At 41.7% G+C, this 17,893-nt stretch overlaps 1 protein-coding gene across 3 annotated transcripts in view; it reads right to left on the bottom strand.

Moving 5' to 3' along the window:
* Positions 1–1,610: 1,610 nt before the first annotated feature.
* cblb (Cbl proto-oncogene B, E3 ubiquitin protein ligase) overlaps positions 1,611–17,893 on the bottom strand; it is a 62,016-nt gene continuing 45,733 nt past the window's right edge. For 2 of the 3 annotated variants that reach the window (XM_062432740.1, XM_062432741.1), the window contains exons 10-19: positions 16,504–16,704; positions 16,079–16,273; positions 15,130–15,516; positions 11,898–11,989; positions 9,392–9,526; positions 9,223–9,281; positions 8,782–8,895; positions 7,093–7,284; positions 6,728–6,844; positions 1,611–5,894 (exon numbers count right to left, since the gene is read on the bottom strand). In XM_062432740.1, the coding sequence (XP_062288724.1) occupies positions 5,641–5,894; positions 6,728–6,844; positions 7,093–7,284; positions 8,782–8,895; positions 9,223–9,281; positions 9,392–9,526; positions 11,898–11,989; positions 15,130–15,516; positions 16,079–16,273; positions 16,504–16,704 (1,746 nt within the window). In that variant the 3' untranslated portion in view covers positions 1,611–5,640. Of the gene's footprint in view, positions 5,895–6,626; positions 6,845–7,092; positions 7,285–8,781; positions 8,896–9,222; positions 9,282–9,391; positions 9,527–11,897; positions 11,990–15,129; positions 15,517–16,078; positions 16,274–16,503; positions 16,705–17,893 lie in introns of those variants that run through there. The other variant, XM_062432742.1, reaches the window with a different exon arrangement.

Genomic DNA, 17,893 nt, shown 5'->3' with positions numbered 1-17,893 from the left:
ATCCAATCCATTTTAGCAGTTAGAATATATGTGAGCTGGTGTTAAGAGAGCATAGTGAACGGCCTTAAGAGATTATGTTCTTGGGAAATTCAGCTCACTGTGCATCATGTTGGAGGTGTTTGGAGGTGTTATGCTTTTATCAGCCAGCTTGAGACACAGAATATGCAGAATACACAATCCACCTGCAGAAAGCCACTGAACCAAAAGCCCACCATTAAATATAAACCTTTCATCCTCACTAAATAATGCTTCAATCCACAGTTAGAGTATGTAGTATATCAACGATGACAAATAAAGCATGTCTAACTGTCTAAACAATGAATGCGCTCTCTTCTGGATGATATTAATATACAAATGTTATATATGTTTGTGGATATTTATAAACATTATGGCAATTAGACGCTGCACAGTTGACAGTTACTATACTGCAGATGAATAATGAACACAAGTAATTACTTACTTGAAATAGCTTATAAAGTAGCTAAACCTGAGTGTATGTATTTACTAAGTAGTCCTACAGCTGGACTGATTCTCAGCTTTTCTTCTAAAATCTCATGAAAAGACAACAATCTGTCTCAAGCTTACTAATTTCTGCTGAAGATGTAAATCTTTTAAAATACTTCACAAATACATACATACTAACTTCCTAAAACAGGTTATCACTGTACATTTCAGTAAATGTTACACAAACAGGAAGACACAGTGCATTTGTTAGGGACTATTTTCACCAGTGGATAAATACACATTTGGTGCCTCAGTGGATATTTCAGCACAGTGTGTGTGTGTGTGTGTGTGTGTGTGTGTGTGGGATTGAGTCAAAAAAACTGGTTCACTGACATGTTTTTAACAGTTTTTGGAAAACAATGGAGGTCTATGGCACAAACACACACACACACACACACACACACACACACACACACACACACACACACACACACACACACACACACACACACACGCTACTTGTTAGTAGATCAATTGTCGGTTTTAGTCTTTTCATGAGATTTGTTCACAGTAAGAAAAACAGAATGTCACCAGACGTATCATTTAATGTCTTTCACACTAACATCTTTTTGTTTATTTATTATTTATAACAAATAAAGATCACTCTTCCTCACTGTCACTCAACACTAACACAGTAGCGCCCCAGGAACTTCTGCAGCTAATGGGTGAGTTCACCACTGGGACAATTTCACACTTCCTTTCATAACTTTCAGTTATACTCAGTATTTCTTTAAATCCCAACTACCCTCCATCACTTGTCAAAGAGTTTCTTCTTGATCTGTTGAGCAGCTCGCGGGCAGAGTGAAGCTCCCTGAAGTCATAATTACTGGTGACAATCTTTTGTTATTTCTGTTACATTACTGGAACAAATCAAACCACATTTGACTCACTTGAAGCCTCTGGCTCGTAGTAATGTATTCATTTTATGCAGGAACAAATTGTCAGGAAACAGATGTCCCACAGTTATCATATCATGACACAACACACACACACACACACACACACACACACACACACACACACACACACACACACACACACACACACACACACACACACACACACACACACACACACACAAAATGTTGAAGAAAACAAAGGAATTGTGACTTTTTATTTACTTATCCATGAAAATAGCATATCAAGAAAAAAGCATTAATAATGTATAAATTAATTGCACGTTACTCTATGTTTTACATACTTATCAACACTTTTTTTTTTTTTTTTTTTTTTGTCACCAAAGCACATTAATACGAAAATGGATTTAGAAAATAAAAACTGCCCTTTGCAACCTAAGGCCACTTACCCCCTTCACAAGGGAGTCCAATGGAATGGACAATTCTGAGCTCAGAGTTGTTCAAGTTTGAGAAAATAAGTAAATACAGACCAGTGCAAAAACTAAGCTTCAAATTAAAGGGGAATACCGCTGAATTTCAAGTCTCAACTCCCTATTTCTATGATGTGTTGTGGCCTGTTCTATTTCTATTGCTAAATGTATGTTAACGCAACGTCTAACCAGCAACATTAGCTCTGTGTGAGATGCAGAAGCAGTGCAGAGAACATCATTTGAATACTGAATTGTACATAAACTTAGTGACTCCAGAGTTTCCATCTCCCATTGTCAGGGGAGCGGATAAAGCTGCTTTATCTGATGATTAAACTTTATCTAAGTGCTTAATTATATGTTTATACATTGCTTTTTTGTTTAGTTGACATACTTCTGTGGTTGTACTGAACGGGATAATAATGTTTTGTGAATCTGCGTCTGCACAGTGGATGATAACAGAGATAACAGACTTGCTTTGCAGACAACATCCCTCATTATCACTAATTCTCTATGGACTGTCTTATATTAGCATATATACATTTTAAACTACAGCGGTGTTCCCCTTTAAAGTGCTGCTCAAAGAAGGAAAGAAGGGGTGGTGGTGGGGCAAATACAACCTCTTTATGTAAGAAGAGGGGGGTGGGACGTCATACGATGCCATCTCTTACACTCACTGGATGACTCAAATAATAAATACAATAAAACAATTATTTTTTTCCCCTTTTTTTGCCTCCCACACTGTAGACTTTCAGAGCACATTTACTGAGAGGTGTTTTCTGTCTCCATCACACAGCATCATTTCATTCCCATGGTCGACCATGCAGCACAAACAGCCACACACACTATGTTTACATGCACACAGCAACCTTTTGTTAGTCTGGTCACTATAGTTACCAGGTTTTGCTATAGAAATATGTAAATGTCAAATCAGGGTTAGATCATCAAGATCTTTTTCTGATTATGAGAAACCTGTAAAGATGTCTAAACAGACACTAAAATAAACCAGAGTGCTGCATTAGAAGGACTGGGATCATCATTTCCTCCTCTTGTATTATCAGTATGTTCCCATTAAAACCATTCAATCTTTGACCTGAAACAGTGTTATTTGCTTTGTGAGGAGCCTCAGTCACAGGGGACTTAAATCAATCAACAGTTTAAAGGCAGACTAAGAAGAAAAACCACAATACATCATCTCAAATTCATTTTGATAGCCTAATTATGCCTGCAGGAAAAATAAAGAATGTGGAGGTGAAAATGGGTCACTGCTATGCGTTTCTCTGTGTGTTTATTGGGCTTGTCTCTCGGTACAGTTTGGACAAACTGGCTGCACAGACGGAGAAAGACCTCTCTAAATCACTCTGCTTGTTTGTACAGAAACAAAAAGACACAGATCCAGATGCTGCCGAGCTCAGTTTTGCTGCATCAACTGTTAATATGAGAAGAGTTCCTAGAATCCTGATATACAGTAGTTAGAATGACATAGTTAGAACCAGATCTTATTGACACATCGCGTGGCACTGTCTCCATTCCACTAAGTTATCCGTCTGTCTCTGTTGGCACTCATTTTTCCATTTTTTGTAAATTCTTTTACACAAAAATGACGTTGTTGTAACCGGGAGGGAAGGACAGAGTTTTTTGAGACTGTTGTAGAAGCAGATACTCCTCAGGGACTCAACACATCATTAAAGTCATCATATTTGAAATTAGCAGCTTTAATGTAATACTTTTCCAATTTCATTTTTTGGGTCTCGTTTCCATAGTTTCCATCATTTGTATCAGTAAGGATAAACATGACACTCTTCCAAGATCATCACTGAGGTCTGGAAACATGGTGACATCACTGAGAAGAGGACAAGACAAGAAACAAGAGATTAGATGATCACATGTTTTAACCAAACCCTCAGGTTAGACAAGAGTTTACAGAAGAGAAAACGAAAAAAAAAACAACAACAACCTTTAACTTTTGAAATGAAGAGGGTTAGATAATCTGGATTAATAGTTGGATTGGAAACACACTGATCATCTACCTGCTTGTGTTTCTTGACCCATCACACTTTGTGGTAGCAACGCTGCCAAGTTCCCACATCTCAGCTATTACTTTAATGAGAGCAATCTTATTATAACTGATGTGCAAAACTACAAAAATGAGACCCAAGTTGTAATCAAGTGGAATTATCATTTAACCCACATGAGATCAATAGCCGGGTTTTTTTTTATCCATGTAAACATAGTCCCTGTTTTATGGCAAATGAAAGCCCTAATAGGCCTGAAACAGCCTACCAACCTTTTAAATCCCTCTCCAAAAACAGAAAGACAAAAACGGGTAATAAGCAATACTGTGTTACATTTTGTCAAATGTGAAACATGCATAGGTGAAACATGTTTGCAGTCAGTGGGGAGAAATACAGCTGATTCCAGATTCTGAGGTAAGGGGCTTCACCTGTTACGGTGCATGTGACTCTGTCTCATAGTTTCAATGCTTTGCAGTTTCTTGTTTGTCTCTATTGTGTTCAAACAAGTGACTCTTGCTCCAAATCAGATTGAGAGCCATTCCTCAAACATGTTGGGAATGTGGACATTTGCACCATAGGATGTCTGTGTAATTGAAGAGGAGACAGGAGGCTGCAGTGTGACGGCCAGGGAGCGTGTCGTCTCTGGGCTCTGACGGACGCTGATCTACACGACGGCCCCCCCCCCCCCCCGCTCCCGTCATTTAAAAGCTTGATCTGAAACGCAGGCACGATCTTCTGTCTTTTCACGTGGAGAAATGAATCATTTTCCACAACCGTGAAACATTTTCCACCACTTAATCACTTAAGGGCAAAGCTGGGCCTGAGAGGAGCTCAGAGTGTACAAAGGTATAGCTCTCTCATGCAGAACAAATACATTCATAGGCTTGCTGTCCTCAGATGAAGAAAGTAATTAAAAAAAGGCCCCAGCTGAATAATCCTCTGGTCTAGGAACAGAAACAAAGAGAGTGAAACTAACCCTCCCACCCGCTTCACTCTTCTTGTCTAAATAAGATACCAGGTGTATAAAGAGTGCTCCTCTGGTACTGTCGTACAGTCTTCTCCTGGTCTGGGGCGAACAGGTGAATCAATAAGGCATCCTCTGGCTCCGTCTAACCACTCCTGACTCACCAGACCTCGTTAATACCAACACGTCAGCCAGACTCCAGAATAACAGTGGAGTATTCTCTAATGGTCGACACACAAGGGAGAGAAAAAGGTGGAAGTGGGTGAGACAGGAGATACAGATGAGAGGAGAGTGAGAGAAGGAATTTGAATAAAGAAACAGTGGAGTCTGGCTCCCCCTAATGGCTGTAAATAAAAATGACTCCTAACCAGCGGTGGAGCATTTGAAGCTGAAATGAACTGGAAACGCCTTTCAAACTGACGCGTGGAAGGTGGCAGGATGTGAAAGGAACAGTAGCAGCAGTAGCAGGATCGAGGCTTTACAACAGGAAAGCCCGAGCCCCGAGACGAAGGGTCCGTCCGAGCATTTGAAAACCAGCAAAGCTCACTGTAAACACCAACAAGCCCGGTTCTTTTCTCTTTTTTTTTTCACAGGTTTAAATCATTCACAGACATTTTTTTCTCTCCCTTTATTGATTCTCTGTGTTCTGCCATGATTTGGTTAGAGCCACTTTGTTGTGCGTTGTCATCTCTGTTCGGCAACAAAAGGCAAAAAAGTCTCTCTTGAAAAAATGTTTGTTTGTTTCTGTCTTATAGTCAAGCAGACTGAAGAAGCCCTTTTTTAGTCAGTCCGTTCAGAGGCACAGCTTCACTGTTATGCTCCCCTTCTACTGTCTAGTGGTTCAGTCTTGGGGCCACCAAGGCAAACTCTCGCAGAATTTTTCGGGCCACGTCAACTTTGTACTGGGCGATCATCAGCGCCCGTTTCACGTCCTCGAAGGAGTAACCCTCCCCCATCAGCTTGGCGATCTTGGCGTCCACAGTCTCTGACTCCAGGCTGTGGGGTTTGCCTGGCTGAATGTCTGGAGGGATCTTCCTGGGCAGTGGCTTGGGCGGCCTGGCAGGGGCCTGCAAACCGTCCATCAATACTAGGAGAGAGAGAAGAAGAAGAGGAAGAAGAAGAAGAAGAGGAATCATGTCAGTGGAAAAATCCCTCTGGCACACAAGCAGAAACTTGAGGGTGTTATTAGTGGTCACGGAGAAGTTTCCAGACAAAACACTTCTTGTCACTAAACTAAAGCTTTGACATTTTTTCCAATACCTTCAGAGTTTGGACCTTTATCATTATGTAATCACTGTCTCACACAGATACAAAGCAGATACTGAGGTTTTCACTTGCATGTTTGCATTTGACATCCCGCTCCACAGTGGAGAGTAACACGCTATGATTACTTTATAGGAAATAAATATAAACACACTACACAACACAATTAAGCTGATTTGGACCTCAAAGTTTCACACGAAACGAGCCCTACAGTATTATTGACGGAGCTGCCTCCTGCTCATGTTGTTCATGCTCTGAGATATTGATGAGACTCTCCAAACCTGTGAGAGCATACATGAATCTTTCAACAGCAGGGTATTTTTCTTTGAGAGTAACTTTTCCACCAGAAAGCCTTTCTTCTTCTTTGGTTGTATGAAGGGATCCTTCATAATTTCAATTTCAAAGGCTCACGCTTTTTCCACACCTTAATTCCATTAGTACAAGCTTTTGAACTATGTTATATGTCCAGTCAGAAGATGAGGTGTAAAGCAGACGGCAGGCAGTTAAATGTACCACATATTACATTCAGCCATGTGTTTGAGCCTGCTGTTTTTGTGAAAGGAACACATTTATCAACTGTTTTTTGGGGTTTTTTGACAGGAGCTACATACGCATTTCCTCATGGAGTCATTTGCTGAGGAGGAGATGTAACTCTACCTTGACTGGCTGGTAAATGGTCGTACTCCAGGCAGCCTCTGGAGCCTTTCACTTGTTCTATGTGACGTCTGACTGGAGGCAGAGGAGCAGCACTGTTCAGCATGTCAAACACCGCGTCTAAACCACAGACGACACGGAGAGAGTCAGGAAAACAAGCCTGTTGATATCTGTCAGTCAGCAGAGCATTGCTGTAAACTATATCCAGACACTAAATCCACTGAGAGAGAACAATATGAGATTAGTATAGCCCTGTGGGAGAAGCAAGGGCTTTACTTTACTGCATGATATGTGAAATGCCTTAAATTCACATATTTAACTTTATACATTTGAATTAAAACTCAAGCCTGTGAGTTTGTCCGGCTCACCGGGGGTTAACAGCGAGTGCTCATGTCCAGAGGAGGGCCTGTGTGGTCGAGCGATGATAGAAGAGGCCGACGTGGAGGAGCTGCAGGATGAGGACGATGAAGAGGAGGAGAGGTCGGTGAGGCTGTGCCGCGCCGGTGGAGGAGGAGGAGGAGGCTGGGAAGGAGGGCGGCAGTTGAAGGGGTCTTCTAATACTGAAACAAAGAGGAAGCACACAGAGGACTGAATCTCTGCTCTGCAGCCATTCACAGTTTCTACTGTTAATACTGTGAGAAGGTGGAACAGTCTGAGCTATGTGTAGTCCCAGCAATGGGATTACATGCTGAAGAGCAGCTGGCATGCTGCCCTTTAGATACAAGCCAAGAGAGCATACTTTTGAGAAAGGACAGGAGGTGCAAGAAAGACAGACTGAAAGAGGTTCTGACTGGATCAGCATCTGTTATTGTTATAGAAACATAACCATCTATATTGTAAAAATGTAAGCCTGCTCATCAGTAAGGTCTGGGTTAATAAACAGGACAACAAACATACAGCTATAAGCACTTATTATAATACTGTCATATCCAACTCACTGCCTCATATAGCACAGTGTGTACAGTACATTCAGGACCTGTTCACACCTGGCATTAAAATGTGTCTTTGGGGGATCTGATCACAAGTGGACAGGTAAGAACATGCATTGAGAATGCATTGAGATGCGATCACTCAGAGCACTTTCGGATGTGGTCTGGGAAGGAGCGCCTACTCAACTGACGTCCTCTATTTTCTGGCAGACTAGGCACAGGAACTGCACTGCTGCCTCCAGTCTGTCTACCCGCGCCGTCCAAAGCTGAGTTCAACTTGTTTGATGACAGGATAAACAAATACAGTATTTTGTTTTGCCATTTTTCATGTGAATTAAAAAAACTAAATCCACTTCCTGTTTTCCCCCATTTTTCATGTTCCAAATATTGGCAGTAGGAATAAATACGTTTTTCAATTGTCTGTCAAAAAAACTAAATGAAAAAAAAAGCAAAAGGTTTAATTCTATTTCCTCTGGATAGTTTCCTCTATCCTGTCAAGTTTGTAGTTTTGCTGTGCTGCTCAGGATTAACTGTATGAACCTGGACTGTGTGTGTAGCAGCTAACCTTCTGCACATTAAATACAATGTCAGAATGTCAGGAGATTTAAATCATCTATGAAGTTGTGCTGCTGTGCCTCGTGGAGAGGGGACACAATGCATTGAATATTTGTGTATCCTGTTATCAAACAAGTTGAACACAGCTTTGGATGGAGGACACACAGACCCCCCCTCCTCCTACTGGTTAAAACAACCAACAAGTTTAGTATTTGCAAATATATAAATATATGATATGTATTTATTTGCATACGCAGTGGGGAAGTGAGATCCAACTGAGATGCCAGATGAGAACAAGACCTCAGTGCTACTATATAGACTCTACATAAGATGCTGTATATCAGCTGCAGAATATGGTTTGAATCAAATAATACTGAAGGGAATGTAATTTGGGTTTTATGAATAGCTCTGCAACGTATTGCTTGAGATTCATTCCATCAAGTAAAGAATACAAGTTTGACACTGGCAGATAGAAGGGTTTTACATGACAAGAGAAACACTGTGGCACAGAGACAGACAGAGAGCCTGAGGCTGCTGGGGTTGAGGGTGGAGAGTCATGCTTAAGAGGGCTACCTTGGGGGGGCAACAGAATATCATAGTCCGAGGGTGTCTTGTTGGTGGTAAAGGGGCAGAGAGCAGAATGAGCCGCCCCTGAGACCAACGTCCTGACCGACTCTGAGTGGCCACCTGAGGAGCACAAGCAGAGTTCAGCATAAAGCAGCCTGAGGTGTAAAGTCTCACTGCAACAGGACCAACTAACCCTTTAATGTTAGATTCTGTCTTAAAATGTGTTTTTATGCAGTGAACAAGAAAACAATCAGCTAATAAGCTCTACTTGGTTGACAAACACTTTGACTTGATTGAAGACTTATATAAATACTTAAATAGTATTATTGACCTGTATTGTCTCAAACATGGATAAAATGAGGTGATGTGTTCCTACAGATTATTCAAAGGTCTCACTGTAATGGTATTCACAGTAATATATTTATAACTGCTGGTTTCAGGACTAACCAGGCTCACTGGACTTCTTTTCCTCGACGGAGGGCTCTGGGGAGCCATTCTCCAAGTGCCTGAGGGAGAGAAAGCAATGTTTTTGGTTGACAGCAGCCTAATTAGCAGAATGAAACTATCTTTGCTGTATCACCATAGTAACTTTAACAGATTAAGATAGGGCCCATACCTGCTGGGTACAGAGATGCAGATGGGAGCCTGACTCAGACAGAGTGTGGAGGAAGGGATCTGATAGTCGTCCTCCACCCTGTCCATCACTGCCCGCTGCCGCTCTACCAGAGGGCTGCTGAACGGGTTGGAGGATCTGTGAAGATGACCATGATTTGAAAAACCAAATTCTCCATGAGTGTTATACAGTTATCACATTCAAACTGCAGTCACAGTCCAGGTTTGAGGAGGATGGTAGTCCTGGTGTGCATTAAGGACAGACCGAGATTCATCCTTTTACATTTAACATAATAGATTTTAACAGTGGTTCACCATGTAAACATAGTCATCTACATTATCATTATCTATATTAACTAAACAGTGTGTTACATCTTTTAAACATAACAGCATTGAAGAAACATTGTAGGAATAAACATCAAAATCCCCATTTAAAAAAATCAGTATGTCAGTGTGTATTTTTTGATGCAGCTCGCTGTTGCTTGTTGTCATAGTAACACAACACTCTTTCCAACGTGTGACTTTGCCTGGTACCCAGCAGTCAGCGGAATCAAACCTGCAGGTTGTTCTTCACTCTCTTCAGTCTCTCCCTTTTGCAAACAGCAGACTTATTCAAATGCCTGCAAGCTTTTTTGTTTTTTTATTGAACACATAAAGAGTAAGAGAGAATATCCATTTACATAAGAACACAAAAATAATAACCGATAACCAATTGGCCTATTATTTATTTTAAGAAGGCAATTCTGGGCGGGGGAAGGGGGGGTTGGGGGCTAAAGGGCGACTGTTATAAACTCCAGCTCTTTCGCAAAAATGTGAATGTGGCAAGCAGTTGAGAAACACTCACACATGTCTCATTTCTGTTGAGGTACCTTTGAGAAAAAAGTCTTAAAACCTATTGAGTCTCTTTACAGACTGCACCCTGCAGCCTTCAGACTCATTTCATTATACAGTGTGTACTGTTAATGTGAATAAATGTGCAGTATCACTTCTTAACTGGCTTCACTCTGCCAGCTGTGTTTACCGATGCATGTATTACAATGTTATTGTACTGCAAAGGTACAAAGTAAACTAACTGCTGTGTCCTCTGTAGTAAATGATTCAATAAAGCAACAATAAAGGCATCGTCTTACATTAATAATGCAGGAATTTCTTTGGCCAATCATTAACCAGGAAGACCAACACAGCCTAATGTTCTGCGATAACCAGCATTCCATATTATACATGAGCATGTTAACTAAGCCAATAAATGATAGTATGCAAACAAGGTCCTCATGAGACATATTCACTTGATTTTTCATAAGACCCCATTTAGCATGTTGAAGACATTAAGCTTTAGAAAGGGTGGTCCCCACATGTGATGATCAAAAAGTTCCAACATGGAAACTAGTATGTGATTTTGTGTGTGTGTGCGCGCACGTGTATGTGTGTGTGTGTATGTGCACTTGTGCGTGAGTGAGTTTGTGTGGGGGTGGGGGTGAGGGGGGTGATACTATGTTTACAGAATGTATGTGCAAATCAGCTTTAGTGTGAGGAGGGAAGTGTGCAATATTTTAAAACACTAAAATAGTTTTCAGTGGAACCAGAGCTTCCCTATTCAGCTCAAGCTTCATCAGAAGTGACAGCTCTATCCCCTGCTTCCAATAAGGCCTGATACACAGAAATACCTAATCTAATTCTGGCTGCAGCTAAAAGGCTATTAGTTGCTCAGCCATCATTTTTCAAAGCTGTTTCTAACCAGAACTTTTCCCTGAGGCTACTAGATCTCACTGGTAGAAAATCTCTGTGCCTGAAACCACACAGACGTGAAAGGAGGTTTGAAATAAGAAACTTTAGGCTGAAAGGAAATGTCTAAGAGGAGAAGAGGATTACAGCCCAACAGTGATTGATTAGGGCTAAACACAAAGAGTGATTGGCTGATGTAGAACTAGATGTTATTCCATTCTCACTGGGTTCATCCTTGTGGAAGGAAAGTGTCTTTAATGTGCAGTGAATCTCATTTTTGCTGAAAATAAGGTATATCACTGGTCCAGTGTTGTTACTGCTCTGCTCTACAGACCATATATCTATTTTGTACTGTTCCCACTTTGGCTTACACAGTTCTACAGGCAAATAACCTTATACAGGAAGATTAGATATAGCTGAGTTGAAAGACATTGGCACGGACCATCTAATGTTTAAACAGGCATTTGTTCAGCATTTCAGCATCTTTTTATGATTTACACAGACTGTATATTGATGCACTGACCCATGCAGTGTTGAGTGGTTTTTAAATATAGTTTTGTCAGAGGAGCTATAAAGAGGTAAATGGAAGCTCACAGGTTAATGTACCACTTCATGAATGCAGAGAAAAAAACACACTGATACAATACACTGAGCTCTTATCTGACAATATTCATACCAAATAACTGTACAGAGATATCGTTCCAGGATCGCTCAAACTTTTTCAGGATACTTCCACATAAATGTGCTGATAACTGCCCAGATAAATGTTCTCATTGTGTAATACTCACTTGTGGCTGTTGGCATGGATGGACTGCGTTGGCGATTGCCGTGAGGGAAGGATGTCATACTCATCGCTGACTTGCACGCCATTAGAGAAGGGCTGCACAGACACACACAAGAGACAGAAAGGCGGGAGACTACATTTGATAAATTGATATAAACATCATGGGGGGGGGGGGGCATGAGAACACTAATCAAACACACCCATGACACTTTATTTAAGGTAGAGCTCCTCTGCATCTCAATTTCACTCAACTCAGTGAAAAAGAGGATGTACAAACAAGTATTTATTTGCAAATGACTTGTTCTGATCAAACCTGATACATTTAAAATAAAGGGTGCTTTCTCATTGGCCCACTGTGCTCTGAGCATTCCCAGCATCACCTTCTGATGGTTTAGCTGTTAATATCCACTGTACAACATATATACTATGTCATGCTCTGAGTGTAAAAGCAGTGCTGCTGAGAGTAAACACAAAGCAGCACAGCATTATAGACATTTTCTGTGACTGAGATTAGTATTAATCCCATGCCCAAAATAATTCATTCACAGAGAAGGTACGACCTGTGAATCTGCTGCCAGATTAGCCGGCGTTAAGCTAACGGGGTGAGGTCAAACATCAGCTTCCTGTGTGGGAGACATGTTTCAGCTACATGTCAAAACCAGGATTTATAGTACAACTACTACAACTAGTATTACTAATAATAATGAATTCCCTCTCAGACAAATCATTGGATATTTATGAAAATCTTAGGATGAAATGACCTACAGTTATAAGCATACAGTGAAGTGAGGGTGGCTCTATATATGGAAGACAAAGCATATGCAAATAACTACAATAACTTCCTGAATATTACCAAGAGTGACAATGCTCTCAACAGGCAACTGGAGGCACTTTCTGATCAAAGAGTGACTCTGAAGGGAGAGCGAGTGATTGGCTGTGTGTGAGTGCACTGCACACAAAGCTTTTAAATGATAAAGTGGAAATAGTGTACAAATTATGCAGATGCTCAGCAGTATTCAGGCTTCCACAGCAGTAAATGTCAGACAGTGTCTGGAGGATTCAATTTGTTGTATTTGAACGGTCAGTTCAAACACTGAGTTTCAGTGGCAACAGGGATTTCATTATTTAGAATAGATTAACATATTTATATTCTGCCCAACACACTTCAAGCATGTATTGTCTCATTATAATGAGAGTAGTGGCAGTGATGCTTATTAGTGTTGCTCCTCTGTCAGACGAGGCTTTTAGTATTGGTTTGTTGTTTCATCTCTTTCACAATCAGAGTGCTAACTGTACACACGATGTATTAAATCAGGCTTGACATGAGGAATAAAATCTCCCTCGTGAATATCACAAACAATAAAAACGTGAATCTACTTTTCATCACTGTCTCTCTCCTCATAAATGAAGACCTGTGCATATCTCACTCAGTTTTATAACCATGGACAAAAGGATTATAATATCCATGATGTTAAACAAATGCACATTCAGTTACTTAATATAATTACCAATAGTACATAGAGCCTTGCTCTGCAGTGGGTAGTCATATTTGGGGAGTATGTGCCTTGCTGCAGAGCATGAGTGGGAGTCACAGCAGGAGCCTGGTGTTTGTGAACCACAAACTTCTGATCACAAACTAACAGATGGGCAGCTGCTTGAATAAACATGTAGGTGCAAACATGAGCACATAGATATATCCCAGTCAATAACAGAAAGACAGTTCAAACACAGTGCTCTGCTGACTTCATGCTGTGTGAAACATATCACTGTTACTGCATGTAAAATAGTTCTCCTGTTCATTCATACTGTCAGTTTCATTGTCATTTTAAAATGTTGGCTGTGGCTAAGAAGGTAGAGCTGGTTGTCCACTGATCCAGGGTCTGTGCTTTGATCCCTGGCTCCTCCTGTCCACATGTCCAGGGGTCCTTGGAAAAACTAATTGCTCCCAGTTTCAGGGCAGCACATTGCATTGTAGCTCTCTGCCATCAGGGTGTGTTTGTGTAGATGTGTGATGCTCTGGATAAAAGTGCTGTAAAATGCAGGCAATCAGTATTGTAATTCATCTGTAAATGTTAGGATTTTTTATGACTGTTATAACTCTGGGTGTGTTGCATAAGTAATGCAGTTAAAACTCTTCAGTGATGTATGCGAGGCACACAACCCCCAACTGAACCTGATCTGCCTCCTGCAGCTTTATGTCTCTATGTGCTGTACTGTAGATCCAGTTTCTTTCATTCTCTCATTGGACAAAACAAGCTTCAAATGTCCCAAAGATTGTTACAAATGTCCTCTCATTATAAAACTTCATGCAGTCAGTTTCAAAACGAAACCTTTAGAATCTATGGATAGATGTATGAGGATAAATATCCCTTATTCTGTTCATAAAACATAAATGTGAGCACCAACCCACAGGGAGGCTAACAGTAATAACTGAAATATGTGGGGGTTGAGAGAAATGCTGTATTCCTCACACCCAACACTGAAACCATTCACTAACGTATTTTATTTAAGACTTTTGTGAGTCGAAATTGGATTGACTGACTTCTCTAATATAAGCAGGTTTCTATTTAGCCTGCTAACTGCTAGCAGGCTGAGATGCTAACCTTTAGTTCTGTATGTCCCACTGATTGCCTTTCAACACCTATCACAATGATTATTGTCATATAGTCTCTAAACTGGGTCACTGTGATGTTGAAAAGAGTCAAGTAAACATGAGCAAACATGAGTGGGACTGACATCAAATGTCACCTCAAACATTTCAGCCCTCCTACATACTGTGCTCAGTTTCTCAGTAGAGACTCTGACAGTGTAAACAAAGGGACTGGACTTTGTATGGTCTGCATTTAGCACTGCTTCTGATGCCTCCTACGCTGCTGCATTCTGAGCCACATATGTCTACCTGCTGGTGGTGCTAGAGGAACAGTGAGGACATCATCAAATTCAGTGAAATTCATCTTCTGGGAACTATGAATGAATCCATCTGATAAGTTGTTGACATATTTCAGTCTGGATCAAAGTGAACAGACGTTTCCATTCCAAGAGAAACAAAATATTTCATACATAGTAAACACAAGTGCCTGTTTGAAGATCTTAGATTTCTGGAGAAAGCATATGGTGTTATCTTTCAGCACTTTTTTTTTCTTTTAGTGAGAAAACACAAAAAAATACAGGGATCTGCTTTCCCTGCTTTTCCCAAATTATAACCTTAAATGTTAAGATTGACATCGAAGCCCTACCTTAGAGCTCTCTGAGTTTCCTGCCCCCTCCATTCTGTGATGTAACCGTCCAAATCCGGCAGAAGGACAACTAAGAGGTCTTCCGTTCAGGTGGGAGGGGCCAGGTAGTCCCAGCTGGAGCGAGTGTTCAGCGTCAGTCCTGTGGGCATCTGATAAGTGGCCGTCTTTGGGACACCGTGTCTCAGGGTGCATCTGGGAGTCTGACAGAGCGCTGGTAGATGATGAGATGGAAGAGGACAAGGAAGAGGGACTGGGGAGCCAAGAGTGGCGTGACTCTGGGGGGATAGGGGGAGGACGCTCAGGGGGAGGTGGTGGTGGTGGGTCCCTCTGCGGAGGAGGTGGGGCTGGGAGAGGCTTGTCCTGCTTCCTGGACATGCCTGGTGAAGACTGGGGAGGTGGAGAGATATGGTAAGAAATGACAGAGATCGAAATAATTAAAGATTCAGTTTAGAATGACATCGCAGCTCCTTCTGTTTCTGCTCACTGGTCTTCTGTGAGGTCAATTATAAAACCTGCTTCACAAAGTATGGCTGAACGTGCTGTGAAAAAATGTTCTTCCAAACATTTTCATCTCTACCAGCCACTGGGGAGAAATGAACAACTGTCACATAACATGATTTGTGGGTAATGAAATCCTTTTTATGACTTGTTGCCACTCAGGGTTATTAAAGGGTTTTTTGGCCTTGTGCAGCTTTCATGTGGAGTTGTTTCTTATGAGTTTTTTTATTTTTTAAGTCATGTATTTATCTTTTTATTTCCTCTACCCTACTTTGTTTTGTTGGATGTTTACATCCTCCTGCTGTAATGTATTATTCTTATTTTTAAGCCATCCTGTAAAGCACTTCTGAAAGTTTAAATGAGTCAATTGAGGCTTGACTTTAACTTATTATGTGGCAGAAAATAGAGGTAACCCATTTTCCCTTTATACCTGGGGATTGCTATGACTGACCTTTGGGGAGCCGGTGGGACTGGCAGATGGGGAGCGGATGGCGCCCTTCTGGATGAGGTCCAGTCGTGGTGGGACTGGGGGAAGGCCGAGGTGCTGGCCACAGTGGCCGGGGTCTCCTATGTGGGCTTTTCTGTGTTGGCTGACTGGGGAGGAGCTGGGAGACACCATGGGCGAGTTCTGCCGCTCGGTACAGTGCTGAGAGAAAAATAAAGCAAATAATCAGTCGTTAATGACCAGCTGTAAAACTTTTCCTCTCTGAAAAAACAATGACTATACATCAGAAGTCACTAATAGGCAGACCGCAGTCTGGATTCCACAGTCCAGACGCCGTCCTACCCAGACCCGAACCTGTAACTGATGAAATATTGAGGATTGTTCAATTTTGTCCGAGCGTTTCTCGGTCAGTTGGTACAACAAGCTTTTACCTTCCTGATGTTGGCCAGTCCATTCATGACCAGGCAGTCCTCTTTATCTTCCTCATCGTCCAGCTCCAGCATGGGGCAGCTGTGCTGGTCCAGGAAGAAGCACTTGTTGCCCTCATTTCTTGGGTCAAAGGGATCCACAATGATGGGCTCTGTGCCTTTGATCTCACAACGACAGAACGGACAACCCTGGCCATCCGACTCCTGGAACAGATAAGGGAGAGAGTTAGCATGAAATGGGAGATTTAACACACACACAGACAGACACAGGTGTGGTGGTGACATTTATAACCCATTTCCAAACAATGATGATGAGCATGGCTTCAATGTTTGGGGAACATGAGGAATCACTTGGCTGTTGCTGCACACAGTGGGGATACACATGGTTAAAGCTGTGTGCCTCTCTGCTGCCCTGGAGCTACTCTGTCTTCCCCCCATTTAAGAAAGAACTCTGACAAAAATCAACTGGACACTTCTCCTCTCCAGGGAAAACAGTTTTGCAACTTTACAGCATTCATTGCCTATACATACATATTCCACATGGCAGCCTCCTGTCAAACAGAGGTCATAAATAAGAGAAGAAAAGAGGTTTTGGTTTTCTCTCTTCATTGACTTAGGGGCTACAATCAAAGTCAGACAATATTTACAGAGAACAAAGCTGCATTTGTGGCGGCCATATGGTTGGGGACTTGGCGGGGGACGCACCAAAGGCATGCTTGAAACTTAATCCTAATTGGAGTGGGTGGAGAAGGGAAGGAGTGGGAGGTTAAAAGGAAGAGAGCCCAGAGGGGGGAGGAGATGGTGTGATGTTCATGGACACTGAAGAAACCCTACTGTTCAGCAACAGACATGACTGAACTGACAAACTACAGCAAACTCCTGAACTTCTGCTGTGAAATACACAGAAGAAAGAAGTTTGCAACAGGGTGTTAGTACACTCTAACTCTAACACTGATTTACTGAGTTAGAGCTGGGAAACAGCTGAAGAGAGAGGTTTTTAAGATGGTTAGTTTTTTCAGAATTTAGAAAATGTTAAATTGCTTTCTAAATGTTGACAGTAACTCTGTGTTTAAGAGACAGAAGATTGACATATGGGGACTTAATGGTGACTAATATAAGGGCCGTTTCCACTGCAGGAACTTTAGGGTAATTGTATGGGGCTTTGACCGTTGGCGCGTGACCCCATAGCAGGAACTGCCCTAGGGGTATGTACTCTGTGTGGCCCCGAAAAATTCCTGGGTGGGGCTTGGGGTTGACTGGGTGCTGATTGGGTATTGTTATGCTTTTGGTGTGTAGCGCTCGGTAACGTCACGGTCAGAACTGTCACACAACGATTACATGACAATCGAAACTGTTGCAGAATGATTAGGTCACCTCCAGAGTCAGGTGGGTC

The sequence above is a fragment of the Scomber scombrus genome, chromosome 14 (assembly GCF_963691925.1).
Source record: "Scomber scombrus chromosome 14, fScoSco1.1, whole genome shotgun sequence".
NCBI classification, from domain to species: Eukaryota; Metazoa; Chordata; class Actinopteri; order Scombriformes; family Scombridae; genus Scomber; species Scomber scombrus.
This window is presented reverse-complemented; position numbering and strand designations above follow the sequence as displayed.